The sequence below is a fragment of the Aquarana catesbeiana genome, linkage group LG11 (genome assembly GCF_042186555.1).
Source record: "Aquarana catesbeiana isolate 2022-GZ linkage group LG11, ASM4218655v1, whole genome shotgun sequence".
Lineage (NCBI taxonomy): Eukaryota > Metazoa > Chordata > Amphibia > Anura > Ranidae > Aquarana > Aquarana catesbeiana.
Window position 1 is genome coordinate 136,618,251 of NC_133334.1, and position 25,736 is coordinate 136,643,986.

Consider the following 25,736-nt stretch of genomic DNA (forward strand, 5'->3'; position numbering starts at 1 on the left):
CGGCCCACGTGTACCAGGCTTAACATTGACAAAGTGATGCTTTAAAAAAAGTGGTGGTGCATCTTCATTGCCCATTCAATGAACTGGAGGAGTGTTATGCCGTGTACACACGGGCGGACTTTTCAGCATCAAACGTCCAACGGTCTTTCCGACGGACTTTCGACTAAGTTACGACGGACTTTCGGGCGACTGGACTTGCCCACACACGAACGGACTTAAGTCCGTTCGAAAGTCCAGTCGTTTGAACGTGATGACCGGACTAAAATAAGGAAGTTCATAGCCAGTAGCCAATAGCTGCCCTAGCGTCCTTTTTTGTCCGTCGGACTAGCATACAGACGAACTGATTTTTCGACCGGACTCGAGTCCGTCAGAAAGATTTGAAACATGTTCCAAATCTAAAGTCCATCTGATTTTCAACAGAAGAAGTCCGCTGAAGGTCCGATGAAGCCCACACACGGTCGGATTGTCCGACGGATTTGTTCCGTCGGACCAGTCCGGTCGAAAAGTCCGCCCATGCGTACACGGCATTAGTTACCATGCAGTATTGGGATAGTAAGCATCATGCAAATTCACAAACATGCATAGCAAAATAAATAAATAGGCAACACACACATCTCATTATAATAATACTTCTTTTATTCTATTATTATTGGATACAATTGGCCACGGCCTGATTTATTGGTTTTATTTTCTTCTTTAATACCAAACCAAATTTTTTTTCAGCCACTGAGACTCGAGCTGACTCAGCATTTATCATAAAATCTTTTTCTTAAATCTCCCCTTTGATTGTTCACCAAAGGGAGCCACCACATAAATCTTTTGGCCGCGACGGGGGGGGGTAGGGCGGGGAGCTCTTTGCGCTGTAATCTCTCTGGCGTCTGGCAAATTCCTGACTAGAAGTCTCCCTTAAATATGCCATAAGATACCTTCTAGAATATTCTAAAGGTCATATGACCTTTACTGACCAATCCTAACTGACCTCTTGACCTTCCAGAACCTTCTAAAACACCTGACTTAAATTGCCCAATCATTGCTTCACTAGCTAATCTTCTAGAGTCTTCTATGACACCTGACCTTAACTGACCAATCCCTAATAGTTTATTAAACTTCTATAACCTTTTGAATCACCTGACCCTAAAACAACCTATCAAATTTTAAATTACCTGAGGGACCTTTTAATTAATTCCTAAATGCCGATGCCACAATCCCATGAGGAAAGGACGGCCAAATATGGCCTCCCTTTTATTTCCCCATGGGATAGTAGGCATCATGCAAATTCACAAACATGCATTGCAAAATAAATAAATAGACAACACACACATCTCATTATAATAATACTTCTTTTATTCTATTATTATTGGATACAATTGGCCATGGCCTGATTTATTGGTTTTATTTTCTTCTTTAATACCAAACCAAATTTTTATTTATAACATCAAATCCATTCTCATAAAGCATATTCTCAACCAAACTTTATTTAACAATAAACCAGACTCGAGCTGACTCAGCATTTATCATAAAATCTTTTTCTTAAATCTCCCAATCGACAGGAGAGTTGACAACATCAACTCTCCTGTCAACACAACCCCAGACCGCGGCCAACTTTATGCATGTTTGCAAATCAGAAATTAAAAATATCTAAACCTACATCAGATAAATGTATGCCGTCAAATCTACACAAACCTGGCAAATTACCTTACAGTTCCATATGACGAAACGACAAACCTAAATTAGGGACTAAAAATTTTTCCATAGCCCTATTTATCCTTTTTCGAACTTTGTTCAGAGATTTGAAAACTAAAGAGTTAGACCAACATAAACGTGGTATAATTTCTGAAAAAAACAAAACCGTGTTTGGCGAAGTGATCTGCAAAAATCTAAAGGTGTCTTGCATAGAAGAAATCAAGTCTAAAGTTTTTACTTTCCCAATATCATTACCACCAAGATGAATTACAATTATATCCGGTGAAGCATATAAAGCATATAATCTACCTAACTCGAAAACCAAATCTTCCCACAACATACCCCTCTGTCCATACCAATGAATGCGAAAAGATGAAGGATCCAGTCCCAAATTTTCAGAATATATTCTATGAGCTGCTCTCTGTTGCGCCCAAAAAATAAAAGAATGACCCACAATCCAAATTGTGCGGTGAGAACCTGAAACAGAATAACAATTTAATAAGGACGAATGTATAATTGAAAGGAATTAGAACTCCATCTCCCTATTTTCTTGATGATATTGTCTTGCAATCCAATCCGAGCGGCCTCAGTAGCCGCTCCGATTCGAAAGGAATGACATGTGATCTTTAAATGACTCAGTTGTAGATACACCAAACATCTTTTCAAGACTGCCGAAAATTGATAAATAGTTAGAGGAGAACCATCCTTGTGAATAAATACCTTGTGAATAAATAAAAAAGTTGAAATATTGGGTCGCAATTCAAAATAAAAACGTAAAGCTTTAACCGGGCAAATAGTAGCATCCGTACATTCTTTCAAATTTATCCAGGCCCCTAAACCTAGAGGGTCTGTTTTACTAAAACGCAGGAAAATACATAGACCATCCGATAGAAACTGAACATTTGATGATAATATTCCAAATGTACTTGCCTTAGAACAAGGTAAAACTTCGGAAATCCAAAACGCAGCAAAAAACGTTATTATAAAAACCGAAGAAAAAAGAGCGGATTCATAATTTGACGAGCACCCATGACCCGTTGCCGTACAAAGTCTTGACAAAGTATCAGGTGTTATCGGAGATCTAACCTCTTTCCTAAAATTGATCCTCTTATATCCCTTCAAAACCTGTCTCACCGAGAAAAAACTATGACATGGAGGCAGGCTGTAAAGGCGAAGAAAGAAGGAAATCCCTGATAAAGTTTTACTAATATGAGACCAGGAATATTTCTTCTGAATTAACGATTGAAGAAATAACAACACAATACTTTCCGAATCGGCAGAAACAGTAACATTCAAAGCTAATAAGAAATTAGACCATAACAGCCATGAAGAATTCTTCCAAGTAGAAGGGGCTACAGAATTCTTAATATGCTGAAATATCAAATCAGATCCCACAGATGCGACGGGCAAGGTGACCCCACCACATCCGCCTCTGGCATTAATTCGAAAAACCGATCCATCTGTAGGCGAGATAGAGCATCAGCAATTATGTTAGTCTTACCTGGAATATACTTAGCCTTTATCCAAATGTTCTATTGTAGGCATAGAAAAACTAAATGACGCAAATAGGCAACCACTGGAGGCGATTTGGATGAAAGGCTGTTAACCGCAAAAGCAACACCTTTATTGTCAGTGCTAAATAACAACCTCTTATTCCTAAAGAAAGAACCCCAGATTTCTAAAGATACTATAATAGGAAATAGCTCTAGAAGAACAATGTTTTTTGCAAAAACCATTCATGATCCACCTGTGAGGCCAAGTAGAGGAACACCAATGATTTCCCCAAATTGTTCCAAAACCAACCGATCCAGCCGCATCAGTTGAAAGTTTAAAGTCACTATCAATAATAAAGTCCTGTTGCCACAGAGCTCTACCGTTAAAATTTTCCAAAAATTGTAACCAAACCATCAAATCTTGCTTTATATCCATAGTAGTTCTAATATGTGATGACGGATTTTTTCATCCTGAAATAGACGTGTATAATCTTCTGGAAAAAACCCTTCCCATAGGTAAAATTCTTGTTGCGAATGCTAATTGACCTAACAACGATTGTATGTCCTTTAAAGTTACTTTATGTCTCCTGATGAATAACCTCAAAAGCTGATTACGTTTATAAATTTTTTATTTGGGCAATCTAAATTCCATGTCTATAGTGTCTAAAGTTATCCCCAAAAATTCAATACAACAAGTTGGGAAAATAGTTTTTTCTTTCGCCAAGGGAATCCCAAAATCATTGCATATTACTTGAAAAGATTTTAATAAATGCAAACAATCGTTTGAACCACCCGCACCCATGAATTAAAAATCATCCAGATAGTGGATAAAGCAATCAGAGGCAGTTACTTTACTTACCACCCATTCTAAAAACGTGGAGAAAGCCTCAAAATAAAAACATGAAATAAAACATCCCATAGGCAGGGCCTTATTGAAATAAAATTTATCCTTGAAATTAATACCCAATGAGTTAAAGCAATCAGGATTTAAAGGAAGAAGCCGAAAAGCGGATTTTATATCAGCCTTCGCCATTAGTGCATTAGCCCCTAATGAACGCAGCTTAGATACTGCCGTGTCAAAAGATGTATAAGAAACTGCCACTGAATCATTATCAATTTGATCATTTAATGAGCTACCAAAAGGGAATGACAAGTGATGGATGAGACGAAATTCATTCGGTTCTTTTTTAGGAATCAAACCCAATGGTGAAATCCAAAAATTGTCAAAAGGGGGGCTATTGAAAAGTCCCTACATCCTACCTGCTTCCACTTCTTTTAATAATTTTTTACGCACTAGATGAGGGTAATCGTCTACCGATTTTAAATTATTTACCTGTGTACAACCAGTACCTTGATATTTGGGTAACGAAAAACCTGTAGAGAAACCTTCAATTAACAGAGATGCCATCGGAAGGTTTGGATAAATTTGTAACCAAGGAAGAATTCTTTGAAACCTCACTGGCGTGACTGCTTTTGGAAAAACCTTCTTTTTGACTTGCCTGAAGCTTCCGAAAACACTTAGATATTGGGTGATTGCCTGAGCAAAAAGCACATTCATGCTTATATTTGCATGCAGATAACCATTTACAATGGCTATCATTGTATGCAAAACACAAACCTTTCTTATAGTTAGTACCTGTAGCAGAATTAGAAACAGTATTGTTTGTACGCAAAAAAGGCTGTTTTTGAGGTAAAAACAAATTCAACCAGAGACCGACGTCCTTAGACCCCTATTGTAAAGAGGGTTGGACTGCCAATTTCTGTCTGAAAGCTTCATCATAAGCCAGCCATGAAAACCCACTAAAACTTTTGTAAGCTTCTAAAATAATGTCAATATGTTGAAATAATAAAGAGCTTTTTGATGGGCATTTTTCACATAAAACACTTGCATAAATACAAAAGGCTTGTAGCCAACTGTAAAACGATTTAATTAACGGCTTCCGCCGATCATCCCCTGGCTTCTCATCCCCCCTCTCATATTTCGGAAATTCTCTAGAAAGTGGAAGAATCAAATTTAGATCAATAAATTCCTCTCTCCAGATTTTCTCCCGCAAAGAGGAAGACAGATGAAAACCTAGAGGAGAAATAAAACAAGGCATGCGCTCTCTGAACCCTTTTTCAGGCCCAGAGCCCACTGGGCTGACAGCCTCTTGTGATACAATAGACTTCTGAGGTATAGGGCTTGGTTCATTTAAAACAGCCGACCAAACCCCTGCTGTACTATCTATCGTCCATGCTCCCGGACATCCCTGCCTGAGAGACTGTTTGAGCATGCATAACTGCAATAAGCTGCTGCAAAGAAGAAGACAATTCAGAAAGTTGGGAGACAGCTGTAAACTCACCATCATTATTAATAACCTTATTGACTCCATTAGAAGCCATTGGCGAAGCACACCACACAGTGATAGGAATGTCGGCTGCTGTAATAGTAGGAGGAACCAAATTAGGTTCCCCTATTGCTTCCCCACTTTGGCTGATGATCCTCTGCTGCTGTTCCACTTGATACCGCTGTTCAGGCGACTGTACTATTGCCGCAGACGTTACCTGACTTGCTCTCCCTTCTCCGCTATCCTTAGCCGACTACCCGATGACGGAACAGGCCTCTCTCTCCTTTCGTCAATTTGTACGGGCGGAGCCGGACTGAAGCTCCTCCTCAGAAGCCGCTTCCTCTTGTTCGCTCTACGCCTTTCTTCTTCAGCTTGTGTGACGTCTTCCTGCCTCTCAACCTCCGGAACTGCAGGCGCCGGAAACACTTCTTGTACAGCGACCCGACATGGACGCTGACGATAACCAGCTCCACAGCTTCTTCTCTGTACTTCTTCCTATCTTCCTTCAGCTTCCCCGGAGTCTTGACCCGCAGGTAAGGCAAGGCAATTCCGGATCCATTCTTCTCCTCCAGCCGCCTCTGCTCTTTCTAATAGCTGACGAATTAGGGTCTTCATCCCGCCAGAGAAACACAGGATCCAGTATTATAGCTACTTTTGCCTGAGCTCTTTGCGCTGTAATCTCTCTGGCGTCTGGCAAATTCCTGACTAGAAGTCTCCCTTAAATATGCCATAAGATACCTTCTAGAATATTCTAAAGGTCATATGACCTTTACTGACCAATCCTAACTGACCTCTTGACCTTCCAGAACCTTCTAAAACACCTGACTTAAATTGCCCAATCATTGCTTCACTAGCTAATCTTCTAGAGTCTTCTATGACACCTGACCTTAACTGACCATTCCCTAATAGTCTATTAAACTTCTATAACCTTTTGAATCACCTGACCCTAAAACAACCTATCAAATTTTAAATTACCCGAGGGACCTTTTAATTAATTCCTTAATGCCGATGCCACAATCCCATGAGGAAAGGATGGCCAAATATGGCCTCCCTTTTATTTCCCCATTCTGCTAATTTACCTGTATCTTGGTCTATAGATGTTAAACCTTGGAAAGGTAGACAGGGAGAGTTGAAGAACAGGAATACCTAACGTGACTGGGTTCTAAAACAGATAACGTGGTGCATTACAATAAATCTAAATCACTTAGTGGATCATTGTTTATATTATAGCAAGCAAACTCTTCTTAGATATTTACACTACTCTTTTCAAGAAGGACATATCATGCTGTCTGCTATGTTGACTCCAAACTAGTCAACATAACAAACAAGTCTCCAAAAATTCCAAAGGCCAAAAAGGCAATACCAGTTAAGCTCCATTGACATTAGGCATATATACTTACCCATGTTTTATGTTATGCTAGTGGCATGAAGTGAGACATGAATGTATTTTATTGGGGTTTTATATGATAGACCAACACAAAGTGGTGCATAATTGTGAAGTGAAAGGAAAATTATTAATTGTTTTCAACATTTTTTACAAATAAATATCTGAAAAGTGTGGCGTGCATTTGTATTCAGCCCCCTTTACTCTGATACCCCTAACTAAAATCTAGTGGAACCAATTGCTTTCAGAAGTCACCTAATTACTAAACAGAGTCCACCTGTGTGTAATTTAATCTCAGTAAAAATACAGCTGTTCTGTATTGTTAGAGAACCTTAGTGAACAAACAGCATCATGAAGGCCAAGGAACACACCAGACAGGTCAGGGATAAAGTTGTGGAGAAGTTTAAAGCAGGGTTGTGTTATAAAAAAATATCCCAAGCTTTGAACATCTCACGGAGCACTGTTCAATCCATCATCCCAAAATGGAAAGAGTATAGCACAACTGCAAACCTACCAAGACATGGCCATCTACCTAAACTGACAGGCCAGGCAAGGAGAACATTAATCAGAGAAGCAGCCAAGTGGCCCATGGTGACTCTGGAGGAGCTTCAGAGATACACAGCTCAGGTGGGAGAATCTGTTCACAGGGCAACTATTAGGCTAGGTTCACACTAGTGCGAATTGGATGTGGGTTTCACATGACTGGCTCTCTAAGGAGCTGGTTCACACATCTCTGTGGCGGCTGCGGAGTGGCTTGCACAGAGACCCTGTGCGTCTTTGACTCCCTTTCAGGGCTGAATTCTGGCAAAATTCGGCCCTGATTCATCCCTGAAATAGAGAACAGGGATGCACCAGCCCCCTGCTGAGAGCCACATCCAGCATCAGTGTGAACTCAGCCTTAGTCATGCACTCTACAAATCTGGCCTTTATGGAAGAGTGGCAAGAAGAAAGCCATTGTTAAAAGAAAGCCATGAAAAGACCCGTTTGCAGTTTGCGAGAAGTACCGTATTTATCGGCGTATAACACGTGCCGGCGTATAACACACACCCCAAGTTTAGGAGGGAATTTTAAGGAAAAAACTTTTAGGAGGGAAGTTTAAGGAAAAAACCTTACATTTAAATGCCCCTCAATGCAGCCTTATCAGTTTCCATCTGCAGCCTTGTGAGTGTCATTGCAGCCTTGTCATTGCAGCCATGTCAGTGCAGCCTTGCCCCAGTGTCCATTGCAGCCTTGTCAGTGCAGCCTTGTCAGTGCAGCCTTGCCCCCAGTGTCCAGTGCAGCCTTGCCCCCAGTGTCCAGTGCAGCCTTGGATGGATTTAAAATTGCCGCCGAGATCGCAGGGACTGGGCGGAGCGGAGCGAGCGCCGCCGAGATCGCAGGGACTGGGCGGACCCGAGATACACATAGCTGAGTGTACTTGGCTCTTCTCGACTCCGCTTACAGTCATGCCCAGTCCCACCCTATAATGGACATAACACAGGTCCAATGGCGGGACTGGGCGTGACTGTCGGAGCCGAGAAGAGCCGAGTACACTCGAGTGCGCTCGGCTATGTGTATCTCGGCGGCGATCGCTCCGCTCCGCTCAAATCAGCGGAGATCGGAAAAAAGTGCGTGTTATACGCCGATAAATACGGTAATTTGGGGGACACAGCAGACATGTGGAGGAAGGTGCTCTGGTCAGATGAGACTAAAATTTAACTTTTTGGTCGAAAAGCAAAACGCTATGAGTGGTGGAAAACTAACACTGCACATGACCCTGAACACACCAGCAGCATCATGTTGTGGGGATGCTTTTCTTCAGCAGGGACAGGGAAGCTGGTCAGAGTTGATGGGGAGATGGATGAAGCCAAATACAGGGCAATCTTAGAAGAAAACCTGTTAGAGTCTGCAAAAGCCTTTGGGGGCCCGCAGCCAAGTGGGGCCCAGTGAGGATGAGAGCACCGCCAGCAGTCTCCCAGCCAGGGGAAGAGAGTGGAGAGGAAGAGGCAAGCTGTGACCTGTGCCCAATGCAGCGTGACCTGTGCCCAATGCAGCATGACCTGTGCCCAATACAGCGTTGCCTGTGCCCAATACAGCCTGGTCTGCCTGTGCCCCATACAGCCCCACCTGTGCAGAGGAAGAGGAAAGCCACCCAGATCAGCAGAGAGCTGAATTGCCCAATGTAATAGCTTTCATTAGAACTTCCAGTGTTCCCAGGGCTCACGTCACATAGCTCCACCTCTTGGCCCGGCGCCTTTGATAGACAGAACGCCAATCCAATGCGGGACGTGTAACGTCATCAAAGGCATCAGGCCAAGAGGTGGGGCTATGTGACGATGAGCCCCGGGAAGACGGGAAATTCAAATGAGAGCTATTACAGCGGGCAATCCCGCTCTCTGCTGATCCGGGTGGCTTGCCTCTTCCTCTGCACAGGTGAGGCTGTATGGGGCACAGGCCGACCAGGCTGCATTGGGCACAGGTCACGCTGCATTGGGCACAGGTCACGCTATATGTGGCACAGGTCACGCTGCATTGACACTAGGGCAGCTGTGGGGGGGGGGGGCTGTTTGCAGGGGGGCCCCATACAACATTTTGCTATGGGGCCCTGCTATTTCTAGTTACGCCCCTAAAAACAACCCTAAAATATACAGCCAGAGCTACAACGGAATGGTTTAGATCAAAGCATATTCATGTGTTAGAATGGCCCAGCCAAAGTCCAGACCTAAATCCAATTGAGAATCTGTGGCAAGACTTGAAAATGTTTGTTCACAGACACTCTTCATCCATTCTGACAGAGCTTGAGCTATTTTGCAAAGAAGAATGGGCAAAAATATCAATCTCTAGATGTGCAAAGCTGGTAGAGACATACCCAAAAGGACTTGCAGCTGTAGTTGCAGAGAATGGTGGTTCTGCAAAGTATTGACAAATGCACACTGCACTTTTCAGTTATTTAACCACTTGCCTACAGGACACTTACACCCCCTTCCTGCCCAAGCCATTTTTCAGCTTTCAGCGCTGTAGCACTTTGAATGACTATTGTGCGGTCGTGCTACACTGTACCCAAACAAAATTTTTATACTTTTATTCACACAAATAGAGCTTTTTTGGTAGTATTTAATCACTGCTGTTTTTTTTTTTATTTTTTACAAAAAAGAAAAAAAAAAAAGACCAAAAATTTTGAAAAAAAGTTTTTTACTTTTTTCTGTCAGTAAATTTTGTAACTAAATAATTTTTTGCCTTCACTGAAGAGGCAGCACTGATGGGCACTGATAGTCTGAACTGGTGAGCATTGATGCGGTGGCACTTATGGGCACTGATGAGGCAGCACTTATGGGCACTGATTTAGTGGCACTGTTGAGGAGGCACTAATATGCCGCACTTATGGGCACTGATATGTGGCACTGATGAGCACTGATAGGTGGCATTGCTGGGCACTGTTAGGCGGCACTGATAGGCGGTACTGATGGGCATTGATGGGTAGCACTGATGGGCATTATTGATGGGCATTGATCGACAGCAGTGATGGGCATTGATGGGCAGCACTGATAGGCGGCACTGATTGCCAGCACTGTCTGGCATCACTAATGGGCACTGATTGCTGCCACTGGTGGGCACTGATTGCCGGCATTGGTGGGTAATGGTGGCCACTGATTGGTGACACTGTATTTCTATATTGTAATCAGGGCACTGATGATCAGTGCCCTGATTACATTCCTATATGTCCCCCTGCATGGAGATGCTGCTGATCGGCTCTCCTTGCCACACACACTGTCAGTGTGAGACAAGGAGAGCAGATTACCGGCATCTCCGTGTTTACATGTAACCAGCTGTGATTGGACCCAGCCGATCACATGGTTAAAGAGCCACGGACATGACTCTTTACAGAAATCGGGGTCGCGCCGTGTCCTAGCAACGAGAGCGGCCGTTCTGGGACGTCATTTGACGGTGGGTGGAAAGCAGTTAAAAACATTTTGAAAACCATTTGTCATATTCCTTCCACCTCACAATTATGTGCCACTTTGTGTTGGTCTATCACATTCCAATAGAATACATTTACATTTTTGGTTGTAACATAACAAAATGTGGAGAATTTCAAGGGGTGTGAATACTTTTTCAAGGCACTGTATGTAATGTGAAGTTTTGCAAGGATTTCGTTTTACACCATAGTCTTTAACACTTATTAAAGTGGCAACTCACAAGATACATAAGGATAGGAGCATGTAATCCAGCCAGTGTGGTTTGCTGTTGAACCTCAGTGTGTCTTCAGGAGCCAGGAAGCAGGTGCTGCCACTTGTGATTTTTTTTTTTTTTTCTATCAATAAATTTTTATTGAAACTTTTCAATTATTTTACCACTTGTGATTTTTAATAAAGTATTTTTTCTATATACAGCACTTAGCTGATGCCTTCTGCTGTTTCCTTTATATATTGCAAAGAGATTACTTCAGTCTCATTGCAGAGCTGCCACGGATATCTTTTATACCTATGGACTTTTTAGTATAATTCTACACCTCCACAGCACATTCATGTGTATAATTATGTTGTAGCTTAGCTGTATCCCTAACAGCGCCAATTTTGATAATTCCCTGTGTTAACTCTTTATGTGGGCAGTGTTTCCAGGGATGAAAGTGAGCTATTTTAGACAGAAGTTGCAGGGCAGGACAGGCGTGAGATTTTGTCATAAAGGTGGTCTGTTGCAAAGAGAGGGCGGTTAAAGTGGTGAAAGTTTCTACGGGTAACTAAAACCCTTTACAGTATAGATGGACATCTTAGTTAATGCAATATATGGGCATGTGGGAAATGGTAGTGACATAAACATATGTAGCAACCTTCTAGGTAGGTGCTAGAGGAGTTAAGCAGGCCATACATGGTCGAATTATGAACAAATTTTCTTTTCAAAATCAGAAAGTTTGTTTTTTTTGTGATCCGATGATGCCACCATTGATTTTCGAAATTCGGCCGACCAAGCCTTCAATTTTACCTCATGTTGCTACAGAAAAGAATTTTCGTGGCTGGGAATCTTCTTTTCTCTCCGTAAATTTTCTTTTCTCATTACATTTCTCGCACAATTCTCCCATCATTGATTAGAAAATCGTTAGTTTTTCTAAAAATTTCCAACATGTCCGATTCCTCAAATTTGATTGCCATAGGAAAATCGGCCGTTGCTGCAGCCCACTAATTGTGCGAAATTCGTACAAAAATTCTTTGATACGATTTTCAAAAGAAAATTCTTTCGAAATTCGAACCGTGTATGGCCGGCATTAGAATAGTTTTTGACTCCTCTGCTTTACAGAGGAGCAGATAGGTAAATTTAAATTGCCTAACAGAAGCAGTGATCGTTCGGTTCTGCTGCTCGCTTTGCTCTGGTGCTGCTTATGCTGTCTGAGTGTCCCTGTGTCCTAGCAACCTAGGAAGTTTCTGGGCTATAGGTGGAGGCTAGGCAGATGAGCAGCATGAATATGGAATATGGATGCAGCCCCAGCCGTTTGGAAGGGGAGGTGCCCCTAGGCATGCTGGTTGCTGCCTCCCCTGGCACTTGTTGCCATGTGGCCTCAGGTGGGTGACCTGAGGGCCTGAAGTCTGTGTGGCTGACCCTGGTCCTATCATAGCTGACAGAAGGAGAGTCTACAGTGCATATGGTCTTGTATTACGGAGAGAGAACGCTGCCGGTGGTGCTTCAGGAGCCTTGTGAGTACAGACACCCTAAGGATCCTTAGTTAACCCCCCTCTTGTGCTGAGGGTCCACACAAAGAGAACACTGGCTAGTGTTCTTAGAGCTTTGTCCAGGACTGTCCACTACTTTACTAAGGGACATTTATCTGTTCTGCAATCAGCTTGCTGCTGCTGTGAAGAAGTCTTTATCTGCCTTCTGCAAGGACTTTAGCCAACTTTTACTAGGAAAGGAACTTAGAGTCCTCCGTGTGAATAGTTCAATTTGGAAGTATCCCACTATATTCCTTACCCTATCCAATTCTCCAATAAAACAACGAAAACAAAACCTCTAGACTGGTCATTGTAGTAACAAGTGGAAGTGAGCGAGCACCTGGCTGTGGGAAATACCTTGTGCCTGGCTGCAGGGAAAAAGTGGGGAAGACCCAGGCAACATATCAGTGGCTCCTTCAGGGTAGCACTACACATACACACACACACACACACACACACACACATATACACACACACACACACACACACACACACACAAACACACACACTCTGAACTGGATAAACTGGTATATATTTGTAACCTTACCAACTATGTACCTATTTGCTGGTTGGAGAGACAGGGGTTAATATAGGGAGAGTGAAAAACTAAGGCTGTGGCCGGAGAGGAAAAGAGGTGTTTGTTTGTACATAGCACCCTCCTGAACCCTGTACTCTGTACATAGTACCCTCCTGAACCCTGCACTCTGTACTTAGCACCCTCCTGAACCCTGCACTCTGTACATAGCACCCTCCTGAACCCTTCACTCTGTACATAGCACCCTCCTGAACCTTGCACTCTGTATACAGAACCCTTCTGAAGCCTGCACTCTGTAAATAGCACCCTTCTGAACTCTGCACACTGTATGTAGCACACACCTGGTATTTAATGCCCCGTGAAAACCCTCCCACACCCATTTGCTGCGGCGTGCATAACCCACCCTGTAGGAAGGTGGGGGGAGTGGTTGAGTTGAGTCAAATACCCAGAAGTGCTGGCTGTGATCCTATTTTACTAAACATGGTCTAATTGGACTGGAAGCATGGTCTAACTGGACTAAGAGTGGGATGCAAAAGGCCTTTTAGGCCAGGCCAAGGGTTCTCTGTCGTGAGTACTAATCCCCCTGGGACTGATACTACTAGGACTGGGACTAGTGACACCTGGGTGAAGTTTACATAATTTGGAGCTTCAGCAGCCCTGTCTCAGGAATGGCAAGAAGAGAGTTGTGAACTGGAGGCACAATTCTTAAAGGGAGGAAGAGAGAGAGAGACATTAGGGATCTGAGTTTCACTGCCTACAACAGTAAAGTACAGAAATTATAATTTTGTGTGGACTTTCCTTTCTTATGAATATAAAGGCTAATGGCCAGCCAAAGATGTGGGAAGGCCTATGGCAAGGAGTTTGGCACAATATGGCAGAGGCTTTGGAGCTATAGCAGTAGGTTGTTGTCCTATCCAAAAAGAACCGTGGTGGGAGCTTAAGTAATTTGGTGCCAACAATCAGCAAATCAGAAGGCCCTTTACTTGCATGGTGATTAACCCTGTAGAAGCATCTCACTAAAAATGACATTTTTGTTGCACAGGATTCCTAAAATTTACTTTTATCCAAGTACAGACTTCTGGGAAATTTAGTGAGCCAATCACACAAGCAGGAAATTACATTTCTGGGGTGCGTTCCTACACCAACTGTGTACAAAATGCCTTCAGCTTGCCATATTGCACCAAATTTTTACAGAAAAGTGCAGCTCTGCAGATTAAAAAGGAAAGGTAATTTTTAATAACATTAAAATTACAATATGTTTTTTGTTTTGTTTTTTGCTATATTTTTTCCCATGTAAGTGGCGTTACCCTTTAAGTGCTCCTGAATGATCTCCCCTGCCCCTCTTCAGCGCAACCATTTTAAAAAACCCTCATGAGCGCAGGCATTTTGGAGCTGGTAGAGACCAGTGGTGAATGTTTACGTGCACAAAGCATTTTCACGCATGCGCACAAATGCCACCAGCTTCTGGATGGGCAATATCGCACCCATTAACAATTGTGTGCATGCACAGAAATCTGTCACGTATGTGCCGCAAAGTTGCAGCTAACACACTGCCTCCTGGGATAGCTGTGACATAGCAAGCCCAGGAGGCAGCAAGGCCCGGCCTAGGCCGGACACCAGAAAGTCCTGATCGCAGCTCAAAATGCAACAAAATTGTAAAAATGTAAATATTTTTTTTTAGCATTTGTGTAAGAGGGAAGTGGGGAGACAAAGTAAGACATTGTTGTTTACGAGAGTTTAGTTCTGCAGAGGACACTGTTGAGAAGGAAAAAGAGTATAAAGAATAGGAAGCAGACTGGAAAAAGAGCTAGTTGGAGAGAGTCAAGTCTGTTTGGAGTTCTGTTGTTTGTTGGTCGTTTCTTGGTTCTGCATTGCTTAACATGCCTTATTTTATTTGCCTTGTACTTATTGCAGAGGTGTACTTAAAGTAGAAATGGAATCTGTCTGTGCCTGGCATCCCTGTCTGTGCCTTACCCCAAAAGAACAACTAAACTTAATTTGTTTCTAAAGGATTTTTTAAATGCTTTTTCTGGAAGGAAGGGCAGTTCCTCCGCCATTGGCTCCCACTGCTGTCAATCACAACCAGCTATGAGGGAGCAAGGGGCAGGGCGAAGCCATGCTCTGTGTGTCAATAGACACACAGAGCGTGGCTCAGGAGATAGCCCACACAAGTGCCCCCATAGCAAGTGGGCACTCAGCAGGGGGGGAAGAGCCAGGAGCACTGGCAGGGGGCTGTTCTGTGTAAAACCATTGCACACAGCAGGTACTGTAAGTATGACATGTTTGTTATTTAAAAACAAATAAAAAGGGTTTACAATGACTTTAAGCTGGCATACACTATTAGAATTTTGATTCTCACTCAGTGGGGTCAAAACAGAGTGTGTTTTAAACCGTAGTGAATTTGAAGGGGCAGGAAGGAAATTATTCTTGAACAAACACATTTCCAACAGTGTAGGGGGTTTTCATTTGGGAAATTCCATTCATTCAAAAATCAAATGCTAAAAGCAAGCAAAACTTTGAATTATTGAATGTACCGATGGGAGTTTTTTTGTGTGAACATTCACATCTACTATTTGTGTATGACCAGGTTTATACTGAGAGTGCCTGTCAATTATTCAGTTAGGTGTTGATAAAAGACACATGTATGTTAATGGAAGTTTTTCACACACAGACTTCAAGAGTTGTAAAGATAGACATTAGCTCCTTTTGATCAGACAAGAAAAACAGGAGGTTAAAGATTTGCCAATATCAAATACTAATTTAAAGATCCCAGATGACAAAATACTATATAGCAAGCCAGATGGTGTTTGCTCACCGCTGGTAGGTTTTTGATGATGGGGACTCAGCTACAGTATTAGAGGCAGCCCACTTGGGGTCGTAAGAATCTCTACGATTAGCCATTCATAGAGGTACTAAGTCGGATCTTCTCCCTACGATGTCTGTGAAAGCCACCATTAAACCCTGGGAGGAAGCAGTTTGGCTAGCTTGCCCCAATCAACTGTTTTTTTCTCCCTCAACTCCCTTGTGGACAGGGCCGTCTTTACTGCAGGGCAAACGGGGCAGCTGCCCAGGGCCTTTTCACTGTTTGGGGCCCAAAGCAGAGCTGCCCCTTAAGCCCATGCGCTGCCCGCAAATCGGCACTGAAAATCCCACCCTGTCTGGCTGCCACACACAGAGATCAGCTCAGCAGCACGCACACAGAGTGCAGCAGTTCCAATGTCAAGGAGCGGGCCGTGGATGGGCGGGGCCTTGAGCTCCACTGACGCTCTGGCCCCACCCCTTGCTATGCTGCCTGCAAGCAAGTGTGTGTACGTGATCGGACTCGAGAAGTGCGGAGGCCTCGGTAGGAGGAGTCAGACCGAGGCGCTTATTCGGAGCTGAGATGGCCAGGAGGACAAGGTAGGTCTCTTTTCTCCTCCCCTGGCTCCCACGCCGCACCCCATGTGTAGAACTGGAACAGACTAGAAAGTTTTAAAATTTTATGGGCACACTGGCAGCATATGATGGGCACACTGGCAGCGTTTGATGGGCACAGTGGCTGCGTTTGGGCACAGTGGCAACGTTTGATGGCACAGTGGCAGCATTTAATGGGCAAAGTGGCAGCATTTGATGGCACAGTGGCAGCGTTTAATGGGCACAGTGGCAGCGTTTGGCATAGTGGCTGCAATTGATGGCACAGTGGCAGTGTTTAATGGCCACAGTGGCAACGTTTGGCACAGTGGCAGCATTTGAGGGCACAGTGGCAGCGTTTGAGGGCACAGTGGCAGCGTTTGGGCACAGTGGCAGCGTTTGAGGGCACAGTGGCAACATTTGATGGCACAGTAGCAGCGTTTTATGGCACAGTGGCAGCGTTTGATGGGCACAGTGGCAGCGTTTGATGGCACAGTGGCTGCAATTGATGATTTTTTTTTTTTTTAATTTTTGCGCCCCCACAAAAATTTTGAGCACCAGCCGCCACTGAGGCTGAGTAAGGCTGTGGCTGTATTTTTTATTACAGAGCACACAGCATTACATTTGAGCAGGCACAGCAGCCTATTTATTTAAATGGGCTGCCATGCCTGCAAAAAAAAAATGCGCATGCATCATGTAATAGACTGAGCACACCTATGCCCATCAAGCAGTGAAATACAGCACAGTCTGTCCATTCTGCTTTTGCACCATGTGACTTACCTGCAGTTCCTGCACCGGCAAACTTGCTGCGTTTTTGGATGTTTAGGCCACACCTTTAAAAACACAGTGCGTTTGTGTGTGCAGGAATTGCAGGTGAGTCGCATGGTGCAAAAGCAGAATGGATTTCAAGGCCACTGCATTTTTAAAATGCTGCATGCACCTTTTTTTCTGCAGGAAACGCAGGCATGGCAGTCCATTCAAATGATTGGGCTGCTGTGTCTGCACAAATGTGGGCCGCCAAAACACATACATGTGAATGTGTGATGTGACAATGGCTGCAATGTAATTGGGGTGCTGTGATGTGTAAAGGGTCACTATGACATGAAGGGGACTCTAATGTAATGGGGCGCTGTGATGTGTAAAGGGGCACTATAATGTGAAAATGTCTGCAATGTAATGGGGCGCTGTGATGTGAAGAGGCTGCAATGTAATGGAGTGCTGTGATGTGAAGAGGCTGCAATGTAATGGAGTGCTGTGGCATGAAAGGGAACTGAGGACACCGTGAGACTGCTGTGAAGGGGGTCTGCAAAGTTTTTTTTTTTTAGATAATTCTATGTGTGTGTCTGGTTTTGAAATGTTGGCGTGAAGAGCAAAATTGCATGGGGGGTAGGCGGAAAAAAAAATTTTACCATTTTAAAGACGGCCCTGCTTGTGGATGAATCCCACATTGCCTCACTTTTATACCTTTGAGGACCCCTGGTGTGGGTGACTAAGGGAATCAAACTACTTAAAGACATCACCAGAGATGGGGAACTATTAACCTTTGATCAGCTCAAGCACAGACATGACCTTCCCAACTCGTATTACTTCAGGTTTCTCTAGCTGCGTCATGCCTTTCAGGCCCAGTTTAGGGACAGGCGCATTGAGGCCTTTTCCCTCAGATTTAGAGAACTTGCTTATGTCTGAGGAACTTCAAAAAACATTATCTGTAACATATAAAGAGTACTTTAAAAAAAACGGCCGTTGGCAGTGGCTAGATGTAGGGAACGTTGGGAGGCAGAGGTCTCTGACATTCAAGAGGAATGAGATGACATGTGGGATCATCCCTTTCAGCATCTGGTCTGTGCACAAGAGACCACTTTAAATTCTTGCATAAAATCTACTATACTCCAGCTAAACTGGCTTCCATATATCCGAAGGTTCCGGCGAGCTGTTGGCGGTATTCCTTTACATTGGCGGCTGCTGACCATATCTTGTGGAGGTGCCCTCAAATCCAACAGTTCTGGACTGAGGTTACCTCCTGCATAGTAAAGGTCCTAGTGGTGCCAATTCCATTGACAATCAGAGTGTGTCTCCTGAGTTTGGTGGAGGAGGTGGTCCCATTACACAGAACCCTACTTAATATCCTACTGTTTTATGGTAGGAAACCAATTTTGTTACACTGAAGGAAATCGGAGGCCCCTAGCTTACCCTTCTGGAAAGGGCTGGTGAATTCAATGATGCCATATTATAAAGTGACCTACTTGTCAAGAGGATAAGAGGATGTGGGAAGAAATTCGAAAAGGTGTGGCAGGCCTGGTATAACTCTGATTTAACGGTGGGATAAAAAGACCAGTAGAAATTGTCAGTTGTTGAGAGTACATGCTTTTAACACCTAGGACAGAGATGGGAGACACTTGAGGTCCAGTATGTCCTGGGGTTCACTATACTTCTGGGGATTTTTAATTCCAATTGCCGATAGAGTTTAATTCGGGAGGTGAATGGGCACTGCTTGAACAATCCTCAAGGTTTTGAATTGAGTACTAGGTGCACTGTTGTCTGAATTTGAATGTTTTGGGGTGGAGCGCGAGAGAACTGAGCCTTGTGTTGTTGGGGGGGGAGGGGGGCTTAAGGACTGTTACCTGAATGTCTAGTTAGAGTTACTGTTAGTTAGATTGACTATCATATGTAAACTGTTGGCCATGTTTGGCCATGTGAGTAACTCGGTGTTGTGCCGAGTCACTTTTCTACTGTATGTCTTCTATAAAACTTAATAAAAAGAATTTTACAAAAAAAAAAGATCCCAGATCACGCCTTGTATGGGGAAATGTGTTGGCCAGAACTAGCGGTGTGATGTCAGCGCACATGGACAGGTTGGGAGACACTGCGGCCATGCTTATTGGAGATGTTTGCTTGAATCAATTTTATACTTTGCAAGTGCAATACTTTTTTACTTAGTAAACCTTCAAGCTACAGTATAGCTCTGAGTTCTTTTCCTTGCTTTTGATACATGTGCGTGCCGGAGTCTGTTGGTGGGGTCCAGACCATTTACCACAGCAAGTGGTTGCTGAGTCAACAAAGTGAGACAGTCAGTGCTCTAAAAAGTGGAATATACTAAAGCGCTGATAATCTTCTTTTGTGGGATCCTATCGGTCTGGAAAGCAGCCTTTTTGGCCTAAGGGGCATATTTGTGATACTGAATTTGAGATTTTGAGCACAAAGCACTTTTTGTTGAAGCACCTAGATGGAATTTTTTGAGTGATTCATTTTTTTGAAAATATGAATTGATATTCAGTTATTTTTATTCACTTATTTATGAGTTTTTTTAACTTTGCACTTTCACTTGGTTTTGGGACATTTGATATTCAAGATTTTGTGTATATGAATTGTTAATTGATTATGACTTTCTAAATTTATATTGCTTTTTTGCACATGATGTGAGACATTTTTGGATATTGTATGTCATTAGAATGTAAATCATGTACCAGTTGTAATACATACTATTTAAAGAGACAGCGCATTTCTTTTTTAAGCTAAGTTCATGTAGGTCCAGGAACTTGTTTAGTGCAGCAGTCTCGCTCCAGTAGTGGCTGAGTGAGAGTTCCAAATCTTTTTTATAAACATCTTTAACATATAGGTTGTACCCCAATGAAAGGTCAGCCCAGTGTTTTAGAAAGCCAAATCCTTCCCTCTTACACCAAGGGGATATATTCTCAAAAGGAAAGTTCTACATCCACAGTAAGTAAATATTATAAATTATTATTGTAGTGTTTACCTTTAAGCAATTATTGACATAACTTTCATATTTGTATATACTTGTCTGTCTACATATTTGTTGTTATAGTAAATGTATAGCCTATGTGGCCCCTGTGACTTGTACACCATTGTACTGCAGTTTACAGGTGCCTGGACCTGTAACATGACTTAATACTTAAAAAAGAGAGCACTGATAGCAAGTACAAAGTGCAGGAACCTACAGCTCTCATCCTCCTCTGTGGCGGAATTCCTATCATTTTGAATGAGCGAAGCTCAGATGCCTCTTTTGGAACTTGCAATTTCTCTCCCTCCCACCCACATTTCTTTTGGTACATACCTATGATGTGTCTTTGGCCAACAGGAAGGTAGGAAGGTGTGGGCAAGTGCATGACTACAAAGACGTGCTGGTGCTTTTCTGGTGGAAACAGCTGGCATTCAGCTGTAGCAAAGAGTAATGACAGAATGCTGCAAGTATATGTGGGCTCTTCTAGGTGCCTGCAAGTATAGCTTTATACCTGCTGCCCTTTATTTTTTTAAATAGTCCCTTAAATGTAACACAATTCATGATTTAACATCACTACACATTATTAAATGACACTGGTGTATTTTATAGCCAGAATGTATCACATTATTTCTTCAAACTAAATTTATAATTTTTATGGCTAGATAACGACTCCCCTCCTCGTGAGCACCATCTTATGACTACAAGAGAACTCCAGCTGTACTGGCAGAATGAGAAATATGACGGAAAGCCAGTTAGGCTTCTTTTTCAAATCCATTCGACTCGCATTGCTGAGGATTTTCTGTCCAAGTTTGTGGTAAGGAAAAATAAAATGAGTATAAGTTGAGTATAGTCAACTGACCGGAAATCTCTGCATAGAAGTGTTGTGTAGAATGTCAAGATTTACTAAAGAAAGGATGATGTTCTAGGTCCAGGGTGATGATGGCATTGGAGTTGATTTACTAAAACTGGGGAGTGCAAAATCTGGTGCAGCTCTGTATAGAAACCAATTCACTTCCAGGTTGTTTGTCAAAGCATGATTGAACAAGCAGAAGTTAGAAGCTGATTGGCTACCATGCACAACTGCACCAGATTTTGCACTCTCTAGTCTTAGTAAATCAACCCCAATGTCTGAATAGTTATCTTCCTGTGGCATTATATGAATAATCACTTTTATTATGAGGTTTTTAAATCAGACCTTTATCACAGATAAAAAGCTCATAAGAAGACTGATTCAAGCAGGTGTAACACCAGGCTATGGCATAGGAAGTGGAGAGAAACCTCTGCAATGGAACACAGATGGCAAAAAAAAAATAAAAAAAATGACAGGGGTTATAACACTCCCTTGCTCTATCCAAAATTAAAGTTAAAGTTTTGCCTATAGTTCTACTTCAAGTCTAACTTGGCAGCCACGCTGCATTAATCTTTCATGTTAATAAATGACAACTACAACAAAGCGTTTTTGACTGTACTTCCCTTTTCATTTTTCTAAACTGTATGTTGTAAGTACGGACATGCAGTGTGACACAGAAAATTTTGAAATTCACAGCTGTTCCACAAACCTTGCTAAAACCTAGGAGTTTTTGTATTGGTTTGTATTTCGTGACATGAAAAGGCATGTTTACTAAAAGAAATTTTTGTAACCATAAAATACTCAGAATTTCTTAAAGTAGACACAACAAATAATTATTCTGTACGAAGCCAACCAAGAACAGGAAGCTGGGGGTTGAAAGAAATAAAGAAGTTACAATAGATTGTTTATTTATAATGGAAGATATGAAATTTCCCCACTTCCAAATAAGAGGACCTAAACTATGGAGGCTGTGCCAAAAAAAGGCAAGCAGAGGACAAAGGACTAGTTATTAGTATTACCTGTAGGCTCACTGCAACTGATTTTGTTCCTATTTACTAACTTACTATACCTTGTCCCTGTGTGGAGGCAGAATTAATTAGGTAGAAGCAGGAAGATCATTATACTACAACTTTCTGTATAGCAAGGAGAAAAGTGAGCAACACAATAGTGACATCACCAAATATCACTTCAAATATTTTGAGACTGGCAGCCAGAGGCAACGATGACTATCCCACAACAGATAAACAGATGTGAGCAAGGCTGGGCTGTGGTAGAAGAGGCACCCTTCTTGGGTGGTGGGATACAAGGGGGCAGCTGGGTAGGTGCCTTTTCTGCCTCTGTATTGTATTGTACTGCTGTATCCTGCACTGTGCTGGCTTGGGCTGTTGAACTGATAGCTCAGTCCAGCAGATTACAGTGGCAGACATTCCAACCTGCAAAAACTCATTTCAGGGAGGTGGCAAACTCATTTCAGTTCAGGAAGGTGTCGCTCCGTGCCCGCAAAACCATCTACCCCCCCCCCCCCCCACGGCAAAATATTTTTTAAAATCACTTTTTCAATATTTTTTCACAGTGCTTCTGGGGAAGGGGGGTGGGTGGTATGTGGCAGTGGACGGTGTCAGTAGTTTTTTTATTTTTAATAATTGTTTTTTTTTCAATTTAATTTGTTTTTAATTGTTTTTCACAATGCTTTTTTGGGGTGAGGAGGTCGGGGCAGTGGACAGAGTTGGTAGGGCAGGGGAGAGTCGTGTCAGTAGTTTTTTATTTTTTTACACTTTTTCATTTTTTTTAGAATGTTTTTACAATATTTTTTTAATATTTTTGGAGGGGTCTAAACAGAACCCTGACATCTCCCCTTTGAGACAGACAAAGGGACTGAGGACACATATTCCCCAGTCCCTTTCTCAGCCACCTGCAGGCTGCATTGTTGGGCACAGGTGAAGCAGCATTGATGGACACAGGTAAGCTGCATGGTTGGGCACAGGTGGTGAAGTAGCATTAATGGGCTGTGCTTTTAATGCCCTGATCTAATGTCACCAGACTTCCGGCCATATAGTGACAGACGAGAGAAATGCAGCAATTCCAGACCTAGGGTAAAATCAATAGTTCCCTTACAAATGGTCAGGGCAATGATACCTGGCAGGTAAATTTAGGAGCAACCCTCTGGTGGCTCTTAAAGGAAACCCCGTATATATACGGGGTTTCGCGCAGCTGTGCCATTGTGCTGCAGTAAAAGTACGCAAGCCAGTCAGGAACTGGTTAAGGTGAAAAACGCTGAGGGTTTACAACTCCTTTATTACAGATGCTAAATGTGAGCTTCCTGCTCAGGGCTCCTGGTTGACAGGGAACCAGCACCCGCCGACATCCTAAAAACGAACCACATCCTTGCCCGAAACATTGTGTTGTCAGCTAGGGATTCCTGAGTGAGAAGTAAATGTAAACAAAGGGGTGCAAACAGTGTGAAAAAATGACATGTGGTCACCCCCGAATTTAATACCAGGTCATTTAGGTCTAGCATGGATTTCAAGGGAGACCCCACCAAAAATACATAAGGCATAGGGACCCATCCAATGCCCCCCAAAAATCTATTACAGAACCTTATCCAAGCATGCAGCCTGGCAGGTCAGGAAGGGGGGGATGTGCCCCTCACCTGCAACATACCAGACCACATACCCTCAACATGTGGGGTACCCCCCTGGAAAAGCATCTTGTCCCCATGTTGATGAAGACAAGGACCTCTTCCCCACTACCCTGGCCAAGGGGTTGCGGTCTTCCTCATATTTGGCCAATGACATAACCTGGGAGACCCATCCCCTAGCTATTGTAGGGTTTTTTGTTTGTCAGGTCTACGAACAAACATTGTTAATTGTTATTGACATAAATCTGCACTGCTAGGCAACATGCTTAATTGTGAATTTACATCGCGGGACATTTTTTGTTTTTTTAAAATAAAAACTTTGTTTGTGTTTTTTTACTGTTTACGTTATTTCTTTGTGAATGAGTAGGGGTACTATATACATTATATTCATCCACACTGGGGAAGCCCTTATTGTTTAGGAAGGCTTCGAGATGCTGATAAGCCCCGTCTACAGATCCACAGGTTCGCAAACACAAAAGAGAAGGTGTGCCTGTGTTGCTCCCAGGCAGGGATGTCATCCAACACATGAGATTGCTGCCCATTGCTGTGTCCCTCCCATATCCTCTGCACACTTGCAGTCATCACACAGCTTCCTATTGGCACTCCATGATGACCGTACAATAGAGCGGTCCCCAGGCAGTGCTCTGGCTGTCTGTGATATTGGTGTATGATGGAAGGATTTCCACTCTTCTCAGGTACTAAGATAGAAACAATACTGCCTGTAGTGGGCTGCCCTGCTCTGCAAGGTTTATCATAGACCTACAACAAACATGTTATGTGCTGGCTGCATTCCTTTTCTTTTTTTTTTCCTTCATTTGTGCCATGATAACTGAGCAGTGTAAACTGTACACTGTAAAAAATATTGTGCTGGGTCTACTCAAAAAAAATTGAGGCAATTATTTGCATCAGATTTTTAAGTACTGTCAACTAAACTTATTTTTGCCTGATTCATTAGACTTTTCATGTTTTCAACTTTGTTGTTTTAAGTAAAGCCACCTCAATTTTTTTTTAGTTTATAGACCATAGTGTTTTAAATTAGGAATACATACCTTAACTTGTCTGGAACTATAGTTTTAAGTAAAGCCAACTCGATTGTTCCAGTTTATAGAACATAGGTTTAAGTAAAGCCAACAATATTTTTCCTAGTTTATAGACCATAGGTTCAAGTAAAGCCAACTCAATTTTTCCAGTTTATAGACCATAGCTTCAAGTAAAGCCAACTCAATCTTTCCAGTTTCTAGAAAAGTTTAAGTTAGGAACACATACATTAACTTATTTATTTGAAGTACTTATACAGTATACGTCAATTTACATACACATTGTAAATTCAGATTTTGGAAAGTAGACACCCCAAGGAAATTGCTGAAAGGCATGTTGAGCCCATTGAATATTTTAATTTTTTTTCACAAGTGATTGTGAAATCCTTCAGGATTTCTAAGGGTGTCAATTTTTGCTTTCACTCCTCACTACCTATCACAGTTTTGAAGGCCATAACCCCCCCCCCCCCCACCCAAATGACCCCATTTTGGAAAGTATACACCCCAAGCTATTTGCTGAGAGGCATTTTGAGTATTTTGCAGATCTCGCTTTTTGTCACAAAGTTTTGAAAATCGAAAAAAGAAAGAAAAATACATTTTTCTTTTTTTTCTTCATTTTCAAAAACAAATGAGAGCTGCAAAATACTAACCATGCCTCTTAGCAAATATCTTGGGGTGTCTACTTTCCAAAATGGGGTCATTTGGGGGGGGGGGGGTTGGGGTTGTGCTATCTGGACATTTCAGGGCCTCCATAACTGTGATAGTAGTGAGGAGTAAAATCACAATTTTACACCTTTAGAAAGCCTGAAGGTGGTGCTTGGTTTTTGGGGTCCTGTACGCGGCTAGGCTCCCAAAAAGTCTCACACATGTGGTATACTCAGGAGAAGCAGCAGAATGTATTTTGGGGTGTAATTCCACATATAACCATGCCACGTTTGAACAATATATCATTTACTGACAACTTTGTGAAAAAAAAAAA

General features: G+C 42.6%; 1 protein-coding gene across 1 annotated transcript in view; it reads left to right on the forward strand.

Moving 5' to 3' along the window:
- SNX20 (sorting nexin 20) overlaps window positions 1-25,736 on the forward strand; it is a 64,470-nt gene that overhangs the window by 23,521 nt on the left and 15,213 nt on the right. Inside the window, exon 3 of the mRNA XM_073604987.1 lies at window positions 20,895-21,046. Coding sequence (XP_073461088.1) covers window positions 20,895-21,046 — 152 coding nt within the window. The remainder of the gene's footprint in view (window positions 1-20,894; window positions 21,047-25,736) is intronic.